Raw genomic sequence first — 19,881 nt, forward strand, 5'->3', positions numbered from 1 at the left:
TACAATGAAACATGCTGTGTATTATGAATATGCTGGTTGCAAATAAAAAGACATTCTTGCCAACCTCATTCAACTATGGGTTAACTTAAAATGAGCGTGCGCAGTCAGAAAGCTGTCAGCATCAGTCGAGTAACATCACAGGCACTGAAATGTTGCTTCACGGCCATTGTTCAGGTTTTCAGTCACCATCCACAGTGAGAGCTACTGAGGCTTGCCATGAACAGCCTCTCTCATAAGCTGAGAGCTGACATGGCTACTTGATTTGATTTTCAATAGCAATTTAAAACGGGTTCTATTAGTCAGCACCTCAATTGCTGTTCTCATCTGCTCTGGAGTGTGAGGCATTAGGCTTTCAAACTTTTATTCTGAAGCTCTTATATAACTGTCCTATTCTTTAAGTTCCCGAGCTCACAGATAAATTTTCAAAAGGAAATTAACATGGTATTTTTGTATTTTCTAACATTTTTAAAAATTTCTTTATTTAAGTCCTATATGTGACATTAAAACAGAAAACACTAAAAGCTACAGAAAAATCACAACCACACAGCTGCCCTCACCAGCCTTGATCTTCCTAACCCCAAAGAACTGTGGGTATTATTTTAGGGTTCTGTTACATATTTGTTCTTATAGTTTCAGGAGAGTATGCATTTTGGTGTTTTACATCTTGCTGTATTAGTAATGTATCCTGCTTGTCTGATTTTATTGTACATTTTCACTGAGTTTGAGTTTATTACTAGAGTAGAAATTTGGCAAATTTATAAGTTTCTGGAATCCAACTCTTTTGTGTGCCGAATTACAGAAAGATAGGATTGACATTTAACTTAGATTGTGTGATGCAGCCATTCCATTAATTATTCAATATGGATCTTCAGTGGTCATCTTGTCCATTCCCTGAATTTGCATAAACCTTGCAGGGAGGCCCATGAATCAAATTATTTGGCTAAAATTGCCATCTAAAGAGCTGGACCTTCAGTATGTTTCCTCCCACCAGACAAAAGCATTTTCTATCACAGTATGTTATTTACTAAACCTTCATTCTAGCAATTTACACATTCATAGTAATTTAAAACTTGAGACCACATTAGCTTATTTAAAATCTCATCTTCCCTCCTTGTTTCTATTCATCATAAAAGCTAATTAAGTAACTACAATAGCCAAGTAAAAATATAAATGGGATAAAAAGCCAGTAGAAAACTACGAACATCATACCAAATTACAAAGTTGATTTCAACTTTTATAACAAAGAGATGCTTTCTGCAGATTTTTTGCATTTATGTACAAGTTATATGAAAATTGAATTTTCCCTTAAGCCTTGGAATATTCTTATACAAATATTACTGTATTTACTATCTGATTTTTAGTATCCTTTCCTATGCTGTTAAAATATCAAGTTTAAAAGCTAAGGTTATGAATGAAGTTTACACATTAAAATCACATAATCCATGTCTCAGTATTGTGCTATAGTCGTATTTCTTTAAGAGCTGAGTACTTTGGGTTCTTGTGTACTGAGTCATGAAGCACTTGTCAAAATAAATTCTCACACATGGCTAGCTTCTACAAATTGTAATTACTGAAATATAATCGTATTTCTGTAAAGTATTAATTCATTGTACTAGAAACTTCAAGTGCAATTATTGCAAAGAGGTATTGTGGAATGCATACTATGCTGAAATCATTATACATAAATTTCCTTATGTTCATATTTACCTGCTGAAATGGCTTGAACTAATTCAATTTTGTGGTGACTCAGCTGTTCAACTCAATCTCTTGAGTAATATGAGTAGTAAAGTCATTAAGGGACTTTACAACTGAAATCACATATATGTTTGGTTAGGGACCATCACACATGTGTAAGTTGAAAGGCTAACTCCTATTTGAGCTTCATCACAGCCATAGAACAACTTTTTAAGTTACAATTTTAACTCTTAATTCAAAAAATTTCAAAATATTCAAATCATTCTTTTCAGCTCAACATCTATGCTCTTTTCCTTACCATGTATTCAGAGATATTCCTACAATATAAGGCCATATAGATTGACCATGCATAGAAAAGACTGATTTTTATTTTGGTCGTACTTAATTTGGAATATTCAGTGAATATCTAGTACATATATTTGTTTGTCATCTCTTTTTACCTTTGAGTTTCATCAAATCAACATTCTAAGTCTGTTGGATTATTTTCAAATAGAGATAGAATTGTTTTCCTTTTATGTTTGTCTCATATTTTATTGCTCATTTCCTAAGAACACAAAAATTAACATTCAAAGAGAAACAAGAAACGTAAAGAACCATAATTGAGGATCATCTGACCGTTACTGTTTTCTGAGCTCTTTCCAACTTGGTAGCTCTAAAACATATTTGATAAACCAGAATTTGTTTTAACAAATTAATATAACACATAAAACACCAGGGTATCTAGAGGAAATAAAATTCAGTATTTTAGGTGGCTTTTTTTTCAATGCGTATGTATGTAATTGTGTGTTGTGTGAGCATCTATGCGCACACCCATGCTCACATGAATGTACTCATGCATATAAGCACCCACTGATTTACATGAAAACTGTGATTTTACCTATGAATTGCTATCAGCTAAAACCTACTTTATGGAAATGGAGATTTGAGGCGCACCCTTTTTGGAGGATTTCTTGATGGCTATGGAAGGAGAAAGAGTGGTGTGGTCACTGGTAGGTTGGTTACCCAGATCCCTGTTGATGTCCCTACACCTGCATATGTATGGCAACACTTCCTGAACTCTGAGAGTTAAAAATATGAGAATAAAACTAGGACAACAGAGACCAAGTTGGAGGCATTAGGGAACTGGGTGGGTGGACATCATCAAAATGCATTATATAACTGTATGATACTTTTTAATACTTAAATAAAATATAATTTTGAAAAACTACTATAGTGAAAAAGTAGTTGTGAGAACTTGTGAGGAGCATCTTACATCAGATATGTCAACAATTACCCACAAGAACATAACTGGATGCAATTGTTCAAAGCAGGCACTCAAACCCATAAAGAACAACTCAGAGATTTAATTTCTTTGTTTTCACTGTTAAGTAAGGCATCTGTGATTGTATGAAATACTTAGCAAAAGCTTTGTCTTTCAGAGTATAGACATGGGAAGTGAGAGAGGGGGAGGGGAAGAGGAGGGGGTAGAGGGAGAGGGGGAAGGAGAGGTGGAGAGCAAGAGGGGGAAAAAGAGAGGGGAAGGAAGAGAGGGAGAGGGAGAGACAGAGGGAGAGGAGAAAGGGGAGGGGAGGGGGAAAAGGAGAGGCAGAGAGGGAAAGGGGGAGGGGGAGAGGGAAAAAAAGGAGAGGGAGAGGCCTTAGAAGTTAAGAGAATTTGATGTGCAAACATGAAGACTGAGGCTTTAATTTACTTATTCACTTTACATCCTGACCACAGCTTTGGCTCCCTACTCTCCACTCAGTTCCCACTCTTATAGATTTCTCTCAATTACCCTTTCCTCTTTCCTCAGAAAAATGAAAACCCCCTTGCTTACCACATCCTACTCTGGGACAACAAGTCACTGCAGAATTAAATGCATCCTCTCCCCATGAAGCCCAAACAGGCAGTCTAAGTAGGGGAAGGGGATCCAATGGCAGGCAACAGAGTCAGAGACAGCTACTACTTCAATTGTCAGAGGACCCACATGAAGACCAAACTACACATCTGCTACAAAGTGTAGGGGTTCTAGGCCCACCCCTGCAGGCTTTTTGGTTGGTAGTTTAGTCTATGTGTGCCTCCATGGGCCCAGGTTAGTTGACTCTAGATCTTCTAGTGGTGTCCTTGAACCTTTGGCTCCCTCAATCCTATCCCCAATTTCTTAAGACTACCTGTGCTTCAGCCTATGTTTTCCTTCACTTCTGGTCTTGGAGTCTGTTTCCATCAGCTGCTGGATGAAGCCTCTAATGAGACAGTTATGTTAGGCCCTTATCTGCAAATACAGCCAAGTGTCATTAATAATGTCAGAGATTAGCTCTTTCTCATGGGATGGGTCTCACATTGAGCCAGTAATTAACAGACTATTGCCCCAATCACTGCTCCATCCTTATCCCTGTAAATCTTGTATGAAGGATACATTTTGAGGTGAAGATTGTGTGGGTGGGTTGATGTCTCCCCGTCCACTGGAAGTCCTGTGTGGCTATACAGGGTGGCCACTTCAATCTCACTACCCTCAGCTAGGATCAATCCCTTAGACTCCCAGAGCTTCTCTCAGCCCAGGTCTTCAGCTATTCCCAGAGATGCACTTCACCAACTTCCTTTCTCTCTCTTAGCCCACTCCCACCCCTCCTCTACCCATACCTGAGCCCCATCTCAGTTCCCCCTTTCACCCCCTCTCTCACCCTGTTCCCTCCCTCCACCCACCTCCAATGAGTATTTTATTCCCTTTTCTGGGAGAGATTCAAGCATCTTCCCTTGTGCCCTCCTTATTACTTAGTTTCTTTGGGTCTATGTATTGTAGGATGGTTATCTAGCACTTTATAGCTAATGTCCACTTATGAGCACATTCTATGAATGTGTTTCTGGGTCTTGGTTGCCTCACTTATGATGATATGCTCAAATTCAATCCATTTGCCCTCATGATGTCATTGTTTTTAATAGCCAAGTAGTATTCCTTTGGATAAATGTCTCACATTTTTCTTTATCTGTTCTTTGGTTGAGGAACATCTGGGTTGTCTCCAGTCTGGCTATTATGAATAAAGATGCTATGAACGTAGTCGAGCAAGAATCCAATGGGGAAAAATCTTCACCATCCCACAGAGGTCTAATGTCCAAAATATAAAAAGAACTCAAGAAATTATACACCAGCAAACCAAATAACTAAATTTAAAAGTGGGTTATGGAGCTAAACAGAGAATTCTCAACAGAGAAACCTTGAATGGCCTAGAAGCACATAAAGATGTGTTTAGTATCTTTAACCATCAGTCAGTGCAAATGAAAACAACTCTGAGATTCTATCCTATACCCTTCAGAATGGCTAAGATCAAAAACTCATATGACAGCACATGCTGGTGAGGATGTGAAGCAAGTGAACATTCTTCCATTCCTGGTGGGAGTGCAAACTTGTACAAGTTTGGAAATCAACTTGATAGTTTCTCAAAAAACTGGGAATAGCTCTTTCCCAAGACCTCCTGGGCATATACCTAAAAGAGGCCTCATTATACCATAAGACTGAAGTTTGATCTCAGCACTAATATAACGAGATTAATGTGGTCCCTTGTACTTACTCCTTTACCCCAGAGGTGTTGGTGGCTCTGAAACTGAGGCTTTCTGTCTACCAGCCAAACTGAAAATAGCAAGCTCCAAATTCAGTGAGACACCCTGATATAAAGGAATAAGGTGGAACATTACAGAAGAGTACCCTAGTGTCCTAATCTGACCTCCATATACACGCATAATCACAGACACCTACAGCACACACACACACACACACACACACACACACACACACACACAGAGAGAGAGAGAGAGAGAGAGAGAGAGAGAGAGAGAGAGAGACTACATTTAAAACACACATAAGTAAATACATATCCATATTCATTGTCTTCATTCTCTCTGTCTCTCTGTCTCCCCCCCCCCACCTCTCACACACACCCACACAGACACCATACTCCAGACCTAGTGAGTATTCTAGATATAATGTAGAGGCAAGAGAGAGATAACATTTCTCTAGCCATTGAATTCCTGTGTTTGAGGAATGTCTGAGAATTTTCCTTATTTGTGGACTGCAACAGTCTGATTAAAAGCAATTTAGTCTTGCCAGTTAATTTTTAATCTCCCTGAGCTGAATTAACCTTGTTCTATGAATAAAATGGGAATTCTGGCAAAAGTTATTTAAAGAAAACTATCCCCATTGTTCTCATAGTGTTGCATGGTTGGTTTTTAGGCTGCGTTTGTCAGATAGGTTCCTCTCAGTTACACGTAGATATTTTTATCAAATCCTGTTTCCAGGAAGACCTCTTGAAGTTGTCCTTCCTCTAGTCCATTGCTTTCTATGTCTGCCTTTCTGCCTTGTTCTCAAGATATTCTTTCTTCAGCTTACAACTCACTTGAACTGGTACAGAGGATAGGGCCCATCAGTGCACTTGCTTCTTAGTATTTTGGACAATACTGGTTACAAAACAATTCTTCTTTTTAAATGAATGCAGTGACCATTCTCCTAGGTACGAGTCCACTCACCTCAATATTAAGCTTCTCATTTTCTGAAACTTCTTTTATTATATTAAATTTTTTTATAGTTCTGATGTGCTTCTAAATGAGATTTTTCTTCCAAACATTGCCGCAAATGAGAAGAATATAAATGAGTACTTTTTCTTTTTCTCTTTTTAAACAGCCTCCATTGAAAATCCCCACCAGTCACCTCTCCTGGCAAGACCAAAATGGCAATGCCTATGTTTCTCCCCTGGGAGCTTTTCTACTACTTTCTGTGAAAGTCTAAAGAGACCAAAGTCCCCATAATGACTTGGACACCTGGGAAGTTTCTTCAGTGGCTCCCATGCCCTTCTCCCTCAAAAAGACAATCCCTTTATAAAGCTCAGCTCGAGATGGTCTCTGCTGCCAGGATTTAAAATATTCCTGGGCATAGAGTGGGGACAATCAGCCTCCTACTCTTAGATATGTATATGTTTTCACTTGGGAAAAGCCCTGGGCTTTGGGTCTCTTTAGAAACAAATGTACTATGTGGTTGTTCTTGCATTCCCTCCCTGAGCTTTGAGAGCTCCAAAGAAGTGCATTGGTATTAGTTATTTTCTCACCCTCCCGTCTTTGTCCCTGTCTTTGTCTCTCTGTCTCTCTCTGTCTCTCTCTCTCTCACCTCTCATTATAGTTTAAACAAACTACAAATTTAGGACCAATGGATCCTTCTTGTGGTGTTTTGTAAATATAATTTGCATCATAGAGATAAAAATCCTTTCTGGTGATAAATTACTGGTAGGAAATTTTATGATCTGACAATACATGTTTAACTTTTTGTCAGAAATGTGCTTTCAGTCATTTGTAATGATTTCATATTTTCCTATAATTCTCAAGTATTTCCATATAAACGAATAACTGCTCATTTAATACTTGAGCCTTGGAATCATGTATTATATCAATAGATCAATTAATAGATCAATTAATCAATTAAATCAACAGAATTTTTCATCTTGAAGTGTGGGAAAGAAAACTATTGATTTTGATAAGTCATTTGGTTTAAAAAGAAGCAAGTGATTTTTCTTGAATCTTTCACCTAGTGTAATGCTGAACACTCCTGTGATGTTTGTTATAATCCAGACTCTGGTGTGTTTTCTTAATCAGACAGGGCAGACTTCTATTATATGTACATATCTATAAGGAAGGCCAAAGCATAGAAATGAATCTGTATGTTTATGCACCATAAAAAGTTTCATCTGGACTTTGGAAATCTTTCAAACTATTATAACCAAGCAGAGTAATCAAATCAATTAAAGATAAGAATGAATGATCTTTTCTTGGTTCACAAATTCATACAATCGTATTATACGATTTATTTAAATTTGAGTTGTCACCACTATGAGTTGTATCTATACTTTGGCTTTTATGGAATCAAATAGGACCACATTAATTGTAATTTGTTTATTTCTAAAGTTATATAATCCCATAGATGACTTCATTTTAATTGGAGGTATCAAATAATGAAATAAAAAAGAATAAGAAATGACTATATATATCTGTATGTAACAACAATTTTTTTAAAAGCCATGATTTTAAAACAGGGCAAGGCGAATTATATGGTTGAGTGTTGAGGGAGGAAAGAGAATGGAGAAATGATGTAATTATATTTTAATTTAAAATAATAAAAGAAAGTATAAAATAGAAATGCCTGGCCTTAAGACACTCTACTGAAGAGAGGGAAAAGAGGAAAACCAGATCACATTGTGTGCCTAAACAATTTTGTATTTTCTTGTCTTTGTAACAGGCACCATTTCTGTCAACACACTGCGCACTCCCTACACGGCTCCTGGGGAGAGTGAGATCCTAGACCTAGATGATGACTTGTATCTGGGTGGCTTGCCAGAAAACAAGGCTGGCCTGGTCTTCCCCACCGAGGTGTGGACTGCTCTGCTCAACTATGGCTACGTGGGCTGCATCCGGGATCTATTCATTGATGGCCAGAGCAAAGACATCCGGCAGATGGCGGAAATTCAGAGCACTGCTGGAGTGAAGCCATCCTGCTCAAGGGAGACAGCAAAACCGTGCCTTAGCAATCCTTGCAAAAACAATGGCATGTGCAGGGATGGCTGGAACAGATACGTCTGTGATTGCTCTGGAACAGGCTACCTTGGCAGGTCCTGTGAGAGAGGTAGGCTTTCCAAGTTTTAGCAACTAGTTTTCCAAGTTTTAGCAAGAAACGTTTGCTAAATTTCTGTCTCAAGCCTGAATTGAAACATAACAACTTCTAGTGAAGTAACCCATAGTCCGAATCCCAAGATCGCACACAAGTTATTGAGCACCTTTAATAATTTTCAAAGGGCTTGGTTAAGTGTATCCACAGCTCTGCAAGTGCGCTTGAGATGTCTAACTCACAAACAGTTCCTCTTTTGTCCAGGTTTTAACTAATCATGGTCATACATACATGTCTAATATTGTTTCTCTGCAGTTTCTGTATTGGCAACCTCCTTAGAAAAAGATAAATGTACCTGTTCTTCTCATCCTCTCCCTTTGCACGGGGAGGAATGAGTGCTGGAAACAGAATGAGGATGACGTCAACAGCGGCTATAAGGACCAGTATTATAGAAGAACGAATGCTAGCAAGCGTGTCCTTCCATCGACCCATGACTTTAGATAAATGGTTTAGTCACTACGCTCATTGTCACTTATTTTCTACAATGAATGTAAAAATCAATATGAAAAAAATATCGATGAGTTGATCCATCATCCTCTCATGGTACAAATAGCATCCCTCCATGAGGTACTCAACCTAACCAATACCATGTATTTCTCTTAATCTATGTACCAAAAATGCCATCTCTATTCTGTCAGAAACAAAATCAGATAGGACAATAGATTGCTTCATGTCATGTAAACATAGTCATTCTCCTTATGGCACTACTGCAATTCCTGTGAATTGACATTAGAGCCTAGCTAGTCCTGCCTCCTTTAGCTTGTATGAGTATACTCTTTATGTATCCCTCTTCGCCTCCTCCTTCCTAATTAGTTTGTTTATTTTGGTTTGGAAAACTGCCAAGAGAGAGGAACAAATGGCACAGTTCACAAAGTAAAATAGAGTTAGGCACAGTATGAGATTAGTAGACGCATATGAATTAAAATTTGGTTTCAATTTTAATCACTCAAAGGGATGCGGTTATCCTGATGTTCCTTGGTTAAGTGCAGCTAGAGAAAGTGTGTAACTCTACTGCCAAATGAATTATAAAAACCTCCAGTTAAATATGCATGGTGTACCACCCTGTGGCAGTATTCTGCTACTACATATGGCAAAATGAAAATAGACACGCTAGAGATTTCTGAGTCTGAAGGGGAGGGTCGAATATTTATATATTGCTGTAATTAGAGGGAGAGATGGAAAGAATATACAGATCTCAGATGAAAATGTAACAGCAAGCATCATCACCAGGATTTAACATTCATTTAAAATTTATGGTTGGCTGGAAATTTCTGCAGACCTCTTTGTCTCTCGTCGTTTCTTGAGAATAAAATAATGGTATCCTGAGAGCAAGAGCGATATAAGATGGTTGCCAGGCTCAATACTATACAATAATGTGGGTTCTGTCCACTTCTCAGCTGTGTGCTAGTTCAGCAAACACAGGATCATCCCCGAACTTCTGAGTTTCAAATTCCAGAGGAAACGTTTAACTCTGTCTCCTCTCCAGATACATTCATGCCAAAATAGGAAAATTGACAATTCATGAAATTAAAAGACAGTTATAAAGTTTCTGTTTTAATATTAAAAATAAATTGTTAGAACGTGCCTCAGTCTATGCATGCCACATCATAGAATGATATTGCAGTTATGCTTAATTCCACATTATGAAAGCAAAGAAAAATACACCAGAAAAATATCTGTGACTTACAAAGGAAGATAATATTTTACTCTACACATATTGACTCTTTAAGAATGACTAGTGCAGAAATGCTGTCTTGCATACATATTACATGTTGCATTTTCTTTATAGTCTTTTTAATGCAATGAGTCTTGAAGGTTAGATTGCATAAAAATTATTCTCTGCGATAATGTGAAATGAGAGCATTGGTGTGACCAGAGGTCTACTTCATACTTGTTTGTTAACATTCTAACAGATGGAGGGACAGATGTCAGAGCAATATAATTTGGCTCCCTGTCTGGTTTTCATCGTTGATCACAATATGTGACTGCCTTTCAGCAAAACTCAGCACAGGTGTACACTTTAGGCCGCAACCAGGAATAATGCAGAAAAGCAAATTTATCAAACCTAATGACAAGAAGGAGATAGAGAAGACAAAGTTGAAACTATTTTTCTTCCCTGCTTGGGAAGAAATGTCTTGGAATTATCCTTCTAAAGGACTCTTTTTTGATATTCCCAATGATAAAATAATTTTTGCAAATGTTAAAAGATGCTGCGGAATAGCATAACCTTCAAATGTCAGAGTGTCATCTCACATTTATTTGGCAGTTTTCTAGACTCCATCCATGTGTATTTTCCATTTCTTGCCTAATTAAACATCAACTCTAATTATGAGGAATCGTTTATGCTTTCAGTTGTCATTTATCAACAAGTTATCCTCACATTGAGACTTGTTTGAAATGGCATATGGGGGCACTCGGCTTCTATTACTTTACTTTTAAGCCATTCCTGAAGCTTTTTGGAGAACGGTAAAGGCTAATGAGCTTGGTTTTTTCCCTTCTCTGGAGTACTTCATAATATATTTATGAATAATTGTTGATTGTATATGCCGAAAAAGATGTTCTCAACTTAGTACTCAAATTGAGCTATTTATAAATAAAATGAAGTTATTTAAAATATTATTGTATAATAGAGTAGTTATGTATATTAAGCCGAATAAACATAATAGTTTAGTCCTTTTATCTATATGATAGCAAAGTAACAAGGCAATCTATAATGAATTTATAATTGTTATTGAATTATTTGTTGGTTTGCATGATTGACCAAAGGTTAGAAAAGGAAAAATTAAGTGTCACATCTCCCTTAAAGTTACGCTGAAACCCTAGAGCTCACTGTGACCTCACAGCCAGGCTTTAACCATTGCCTCACTGGCAGCTCACTGTCAGACTTTAACCATTGCCTAGGCAGCTATACCTGGTTATCTGCACTGACTTCTATCGTTTACAACGTTGTCCCATGGAGAAACTTCTTATTTAATTTGAAAACTTGATAATATTAAATAAAATAATATCTTTTAAGATTATATTTTATGCTCTCAGCTATTAAAGCTATGAATAACAACAGGTATAACATCATAAATAAAATCCCTTTGTAGTTTAACCTTCAAATTAGACTGATTTTTTTTTTTTTTTGTCAGACTTTACAAAACTGACTTGGTCTAGTCGTAGACATAAGAAGTGTTTTATTGCTCTGGGGAGTGCTTATACACGCTTTGCTCCACATGCCAAAAAGATTGTTCAGTGTAGCTGGCGCTTGGTAATTCAAGAAGCATTTATGGGGTCTCCTCTGCGTCTGGCTCAGTTGCTTGATGATGCCTGAGTGGTGAGCAACTGACCTGCTTCCTCGGGGCATTTTTAAAAGAGCAGTTGCAGATGACACCATCCAAAAAAAAAAAAAAAAAAAAAAAAAAAAAAAAAAAAAAAAGAGAGAGAGAAGTTATAGTTGCAAACAATTGGGATGATAGTTCAGTCTGAGGAGGGAGCCATATTGTCCAGAAGAATAGTTCACCAACATCCAGACTTCTGAAAGGACCTAACATTAATAGGTAGAAGTTAAGAAGTTTCCATAGACAGGCATTTCTGAGTGCAAATGTTTCATTAATGGATGGACTTGGAATGCATGGAACAAGCTACCTGAGACAATGATGGTAAAAGCCGAGGGCAAAGATATTCTAGTTGCAATAGAACTGTAGCCATGTGTTTCAACACAAAGAATGGTCTAACAGGAAAGGATTCCCTCTGTAAGGGTTTAACTTGGCTGCTGCGTGTACAGAGAAAGAATAGGCACAGATATACCACATAGGTAACTCTTTTAGCTCTCCAGATAAGATGAGAATGGAGATTGATATAGTTTAGCTATGAAAGTAAAAAGCAATCAACCAAGACACAGATTGTAGTTATAACATGAAGGTCTATAAATGTGAATATAGACTGCACATGGCAGAGAAAGTAAGAGAGAAACCCACAGGTTGTCCTTGGACAGTAATGTAACTATCTACTTACTGAGATGGAAGTGATTGGAGAAGCATGTTTGGAAAGTCATTGTTTGGAGAAAGGTGAATTAAGAGTGAGATTCTAATTCCATTTTAAGCGAAGATGTCAAATAGGCAGGAGATGAGGAAGTGTGCACTCAAAGTGACTACGGGAGAACTCATTAATCCAGGGCTGGATGGAAAAGATCAGAATATGCCGGAGGGAGTCCTGGAAACAATGTGTAACACTAAGAAATTCAAGCTACCCATTCAAACCTTGAATGGAAACAAAGGATAAGTCTCTTAGAAAAGCATCTGGTTGTCCTTCCTGAGAGAAAAAACTTTGAAAGGCAAACCAGAAAGGAATCATAACAATGGGTAGTCACAGTCATAAAGCTGTGCTTTGTAGTGGTAAAGTCAATGGCTATGCTATGTAAATAATGGAGGCAATGAATTCTCTCTCTTACTTTATTTTCATTTCAGATAGTTTTTATTATTATTATTATTAAATGGCATTTTGAATTACCAGAAACAACAAGAAAGCAACATGACTCAGACTTGTCTCTCAGTGTCCCACCACCATATGGTATTGAACACTGAGGGGTGCTGTTTCTTAAGAAGTCTGGCAGCAGCAATTTTGCTACTGATTTTTTCATGTCTTTAGTATAGTGTTGTGATTTCCATGTACCTTAATTTAGAAACATACCCACACAAATCCAAATTCTATTCCTGGCTGCACCCATATTTCATCTATAAAGATACAGATGATTTGGTGGAAATTCAATATTTAGAACACCAGGTTTCTTCTTATAGATGATGTTTTAAATTATTTTTTACTTACAAAAAAGGTTAAAATAAGATTATGTTTTAAGGTGCCTTAAAAGCTTTTCTCATTAAACACAGTAACACAGTAGAAATCTCATTGATTATTGGATGGATATTAGCTTTGATAGAGAGGATGATATCTACATTTTAGCAATATATCAATTTTTTAGTAGATGATGTGAAAAAAAATATTGACAGTAGCTTCTGTTTCCAGGGATTTTCCAGACAGTCCTGGCCTTAGATATCTTCCAGTAACATCGTCTTCATTTTTTTGCTCATGCAGAATCAATTAGAGCCACCATACCAACTCGTTTTGTAGGACAGTTGGAGCTCTCACTGTTCATGCATACATACATCATTGCAGTTTCTCCAGCCAGGCTTACTCTGTAGCTATTCAAAATAATACATCTCATGCTTTTTTTTTAACAAGGGAATTTATATTCATAAATCATGTATAGCTCCATATGGTCAATGCTATAGCATATGCAATAGGTAGAGGGGCTTTCTGATGGTTAGTATATACTTAACAAATGAGGGAGTCTGCTAGGATGTCTCTTGGCATTACAAAACTAGAAACTCGTTTTTGAATCCGATGAGATGATTTTACCATTGATGTCCTGAAAAAACAAAAACAGAAACCTTAGCAGCCTCCTGTTTCAAAAGTGTGTGTGTGCACTGCACTAACACAAACTGAACTGTATCCATTTCCTCCCATAGAGGCAACAGTTTTGAGCTATGATGGGAGTATGTTTATGAAAATTCAGCTTCCGGTGGTGATGCACACCGAGGCCGAGGACGTGTCCTTAAGGTTCAGATCCCAGCGTGCATATGGTATTTTGATGGCGACCACTTCTAGAGACTCTGCGGACACTCTCCGACTGGAGCTAGATGCAGGGCGTGTGAAACTCACGGTCAATCTAGGTAACAACATGCCTTCCGCAATTCAGCTAACACTTCTCACCTTTTGTTCAGTTTTGCCTGTAAACATTTATCGACTAGCCTGTTTGCTGTGGAAAGTAAAACAGTTGAGTAATGCTTTGGTGGGCATCACTTTTTTTATGTTCCTCATAATTTAGTGTTTTGTGATTCCTACCAACAAGGCTTCGGAGAAGCCCTATCGGTGAAATGAAATTTGAAACTTTGAATTATGAGGTTTTAAGATGCCTCAAGCTGAATTTTTCTAGTTATATTTTCTGATGTTTTAATGGGTCATAGATGACACCTTTGCAAAAACAAATGTCTATATGTGTTAGATAAGATAATATGCACATGGAATATCTAATTCATATTTGTTCCTACTTCCTCCATGGGCTTCTCCTTTGACAGTCATCTTTGTGGTCCTCCATCTCTTCTGTTCTAAAGTAATGTGTGGGATATTTTGCTGTCATTCAGCAATCCACAACCCTTCAATGCCCAAAGTCTGCGGCCCTCAGCAAACAGCCATGAGAACAGTAAGGACACAGGCTCCTTTACAGACAAATAATGCTTTCCTGATTAAAGGCATCATCAACAGGATTGCTACAGTAAAACCTCATCTATCTGGATGATTTATGGAGTGAAAAAATAAAAAAATTGAATTGTAGAATTTTAAAAGTTGAACATTTTTAATTTTTAACTTAATTTAAAACCTCAAATTAATATAAGCTGTTGAAGCTTGTGAAGTGATGGCTCAAAAGTTTATTTCAGTGAATGGAGGTGAAAGGTCCATCTATAATGAGATCCCTATTCTCTGTAAGTTCCGCCATTAACTTCTCCTGAATTCTTGAAATTACTTTTCTATCAGAGCTTAGACTTTCAAAATCTTCTTTATTCACAGGCACCCTCCCCAATAATGTTTTTGTATCAAGGGAAGATATAATATTCTGCCCAATAAATTTTAATATTATCATTAAATTCAAATAAATGAAAATGAATGAGGTTTTACTGTACTTCTTGACAGTATTAAATATACATACTCTCTGTTGTGTGCCTGTGCACGCACACACACACACACACACACACACATACACACACAGAGAGAGAGAGAGAGAGAGAGAGAGAGAGAGAGAGAGAGAGAGGGATCAAGAGAAGAAGAAAACCAAATTTTGCAATCTTGTAGATTTATTTTTAGAAAGATGATATGAACAGTCAACTCATGACTTTCGTGACAATCCTACATTTTCAAATTGTGATGGGTACAGTATTAGCTTAGAAAATAGAAAAGTAACTCATTCTAGCATATTGCATTTAATTACATTCAATTAATACAAGTTTAAGTTTATTAGTTAAACACACACATACACAACACACAAGACTCTTTGTTGTTTAGTTAGAATTTCCTCTAATGATCATTATAGGTTACTAGAAGAAAATTGAATAAATGGCTTAATTGCACCAAGAGGCTGTTGTGTTGTTTAAGTGAGAACACTTAGAGATCCTCACCAGCAAAGCATTCTGTAGAATGAGTTGTGTAGCTGCTGGTCCTTGGCTGTTTGCAACCACTTTTCTGATGCGGTTGACGACACATGACAAACTTAGCTATATGGACACAGAATCTAGGTTTATATTTTCCACGTCCCCAAAGGCATTAAATAACAAAACAAAAATCCCAAAATGTATATATCTCTCCAGAAAACCTTCCATGTAGTTCTCTAAAAGGAACCACTGTGTTATCCACACCAGAAATTCTGTTTTTATGTCTGCTTTCATATAAAGTGAGCATACAAAAGAAAAGATCAGGAATGTAGTGTGGACTTGCCATCCAATGCATAAAGACAGCACTGGTGGCTCCTAAGCCAGGCCTAGGCCTGGGTGCCCCATGGGATGGCTACTCAACAGCCATTGTATTTTCTAGGGGTCCATGCAGTTTTTCTTTTGTGAATACAAGGTGTGGAATCCATCAACATCTGGTTGTAAACATTTAGTGCCCCAGAATAATCAAAATCAAAGGAGAAATATACATACATACTAGATTAAGAAAAGAATTTTAATTTTTTTCTCCATTTGACTGCTGCAGTTGCAACGAATTCTGTGAGCCTTTGTGGGATATTAGATTTTGGAAGTCCAAGATGTCTGAGCCTAGCTGAGCTTGCACTGTACCCCATTGTGACGGAGCACTTTTAACTTTTGGTGAAGATAATAGTCTGTTCTTTCACAGATGGGGAGAATGTTGCAACCGGTCTAAGCCAAGCATCTTTGACAGTTAACTTCCTCTTATGTCACTTAGATTTGTCACCATGTAGCTCTGTTTGAATTGGCCATATTTTTAAATGTTTTCTTGTTTTTTGATGGTACAATTTCATAACAATAAATCTGGGTTCTAGAAGTCTATAAAGAATAATGATATGGAGTGGCCAAATTTGCATGTGTCTGTCCCCAGAAGGGTGGACTGTAATTTTATTGGATGTCTGCAGCTATTACCTTGAAGGATAAATATTCATTTTTCATCTATTCTTCCCCATCTAGATTGTATCAGGATTAACTGTAATTCCAGTAAGTGCCAATTCAAAATTTTTAAACTGTTCTTCCTCCATTTCAATGTAAGCTAGTCAAAGAAAAGAGAGAGAGAGAGAGAAAGAGAGAGTAAGAGAAAAGCATTTATAAATCTCATGTTATCACCTTGAAGCAGTCCATCATCTGGGGTGTAAAAATTCATTTTATATTTAAAAAGGGTTTCCCACTAAAGTTCCTCTGCATGTTTGGGAAAGTAGCGACATGCATTTTGAAGCAGAAGACATTTGGACAGATCTTGAGGTCCAATGTTCCCTTCATAATTAAATAGAAAAACATACCATGGGCCTCATTTCCTTCTGCTGCTATCCTTAAATTTAAATATATAAAAGAGATGTCTAACTTATTTTGGGAAATGTTAACCAACCTTCAAAATCATACAAAGATTTACATAGACACAGTATGTTCTTCCTTATCATGTGCTCTTAGAACATTATGAACTAGGAGACTTCATTCTTGATTATTAAGGAAATTTACATGTTGAATTTTTACACCCTGATCATATATCTACAAAAGTAACTAAAGCCATTCAAATATGTGATATGCATGCTAAATGATGAGTCAGAAAGATGCATGGACTGAGTTTTATTTCAATTTTCATGGAGTTCTGAAAAGATACAAGGACTGTGGTTTTATTTTGAGCCCTAGCATTAAGTAATAAGTAAATTGATTACAATTCTTTCTGTGAATCTTTAGATTTTTTCTTTTCCAGGTTTTGCTGACCACATAAAGGAAGCTCTTCCAATGACCACAAATTCAATAGCTATGTAATAAAATGATTTTAGCAAAGCTCTAATCTCTCATTGCCATAGTAAGATTCTGGCCCCTGGCCCTGGAAGCAGGCTGCCTGTGCATTGCTGGCAGAATAACTTCTCCATTAAAATGCATTTTATCGCATATTCTTGAGCTTCAGCACAAGCGATCCATATTTCTCCTCATGTGTGGTAATATTTTTAAGTGAAAAAAGGTGAGTCTGATAAATCATTGAATAAATACTGAATTATAAACTACAACCAACCATGCCAGGCACTTAGACAATATCATAAACAAAATAAGTTCTAAAAAGTTATCTCTCTGGACTTTTATCCAAATGCAATCTTCAGGTATGCATCACTTCACTTCCTCTCCAATCATCATCTTTGATGCCTTGCTGAAAAGTAATTTTGTAGGTTTGATATATCTGATTCTTTAGGCCTGATGGAGAAGTGCAGACAGGCGAAGTGACAGCCGTAGAGCACTTTCTCATTGCTAGATTTGTACCTGAACCCAATGGTAAACTTTACTGATTCCTGCTGAATTGGGGAAAATTCTTGTGGGGAAAATACTCACTTCTAGAGCTCTACTTTAGATAGTCCTTTTATTTGCATTAAGAACAGAAGTAAAACATTAATTTTTAAATTTATAAAATGAAACTATGCACTTTGACGATTAATGGAATTCACCAAGTCAAATTTCATTCTTTGTTTTTCTTTCTTTCTTTCTTTCTTTCTTTCTTTCTTTCTTTCTTTCTTTCTTTCTTTTTTTTAGCTACAATTAGTTAGAACATATATTGAATATATTTCAGTCTTCTTAGACTCAAGTCTTCATAGTACCACGAGACTGTGGTCCTATGGTCTTATGAACAGTCTTTTTTCATACTTTAGGAAGTTCATGGAATAATTTTGAAGACAAAGATTTTCACCAGTTAGTGATTTTTTTTCCTTTTAAAAGTAGTATGAATTACATGTGAATACTTGAATTAAATGAATGGATTTCACGCTCTCAGTGCACACTTCAGACAGGACTGGAAATGGCTTAGCTTGACTGTAGTCACTGGAAGAAACATTCAATGGTCAGGTAACGTTCCCATTTTTTTTTTTTTTTTTTGCCTTTATTTTATTTGGAAAGCAGTGGGCAGATATAGTGAGTTTCATAAAGATGAGTCAAATTTGAGGATAGTTATGAATTTACATATGTAATAACATTCAACTATTTTCATCTGCCCTGCACATGGTAGTTAGTCAATCAAAAATTAATTAGAAATATTTGCATCTCAGTCAAACTTCAAAGAGCAATTTATTTGTAGAACTTTTGTGAGCCCTAAGTTTGTCTGACACTCTTGCATAACATCACTATCTTGAAATATTAATATGAAGTGATTTATTTTAAGAAAGCTACCACAGGCATTAAATGGTCTATAGCAACACAGATTTCCACACATTGAGGACTAGTACTCTAAGTTCCACTTAAGTAGAAGCCATCTGAGATAGCTTTCTGCACATTTACTTAGAATTGCTTGGCAGTCTCTATAGCACCCCCCATTTCCATCCTCCTTATTCTACTCTGACATTAAACCCTGGTGAGTAGACAAGAGGACATGTCTGGGTGTTCTGTAAGAGACACCTGTTATGTTTCTTCCTCTACAACACCCACATTACAAGTCTAGATGTAGTTCTAGAACCTTTTGTAACAGGCAAACAAGTTTTCCTCGGAAGAAGGAGGGAAATCCCAAGAACTGACTGTGTCATATTTCTTGTGGCTGCCATTTGAGTGTTTCAATCTTTTGGATGGTAAAGGAAAAGTGTCCAAGACCCATTGGAGTTCACTGCTGATGTTAGTATAAAAATATGTTTGCTACCTGAACTTTAAATTTAGAGTGTGGACAGTTTGAAATCCATAGGCTGACAGGTAAATATGAGCATCTATTGATCCCCTCTGTCCTGTGCTCAGGATAAAGGAGCAGAAAGATAATCTTTTTCTTATTTTCTCTATTATCAGGCACTTTTCTGTTGTGATAAGCACCCAGACCATAAAGAGCTTAGAGAGAGTAGGATTTGTTGGGGTTGTGGCTCCAGAGTCCATTGTGACAGGGAGGCCTGAGCAGGCTTTGCTGCTCTCCTGGGGAAAGAAGCAGGAATCTAGAACATCACATCTTTGTATGCAGAGTCAATCAGAAGTAAGAGGAAAGTCTCCACACTAGCCCTCAGTGACATACTTCCTTCACCAAGACTGCACCCCACAGAATTTCCCCACATATTGCCACCAAATTGGAACAAGTGTTCAAATGCCTGAGATGGGAGAGGGGCATTTCCAGTGCAAACCACACCCTGACTTGCTAATTTTGTGATTACAATTGCCACAAAAGAAAAAAAGCCCATCTACCACCTATTAGTGAAGATAATTTCTTGGTGAGTAAAGGTCTTTTAATACAGTTAGATGGATAAAAACTGTGAATCCACATACATTTAA

At 37.1% G+C, this 19,881-nt stretch overlaps 1 protein-coding gene across 35 annotated transcripts in view; it reads left to right on the plus strand.

The window, feature by feature from the left end:
• The window catches only part of Nrxn1 (neurexin 1), a 1,065,384-nt gene that overhangs the window by 458,038 nt on the left and 587,465 nt on the right, over positions 1 to 19,881 (plus strand). For 24 of the 35 annotated variants that reach the window (XM_076942416.1, XM_076942418.1, XM_076942435.1 and 21 more), the window contains 3 exons: positions 7,946 to 8,329; positions 13,882 to 14,085; positions 16,609 to 16,635. In XM_076942416.1, the coding sequence (XP_076798531.1) occupies positions 7,946 to 8,329; positions 13,882 to 14,085; positions 16,609 to 16,635 (615 nt within the window). The remainder of the gene's footprint in view (positions 1 to 7,945; positions 8,330 to 13,881; positions 14,086 to 16,608; positions 16,636 to 19,881) is intronic. The other 11 variants (XM_076942423.1, XM_076942429.1, XM_076942445.1 and 8 more) reach the window with 1 other exon arrangement.

Source organism: Arvicanthis niloticus, chromosome 11, assembly GCF_011762505.2.
Source record: "Arvicanthis niloticus isolate mArvNil1 chromosome 11, mArvNil1.pat.X, whole genome shotgun sequence".
In the NCBI taxonomy this organism is placed as follows: domain Eukaryota; kingdom Metazoa; phylum Chordata; class Mammalia; order Rodentia; family Muridae; genus Arvicanthis; species Arvicanthis niloticus.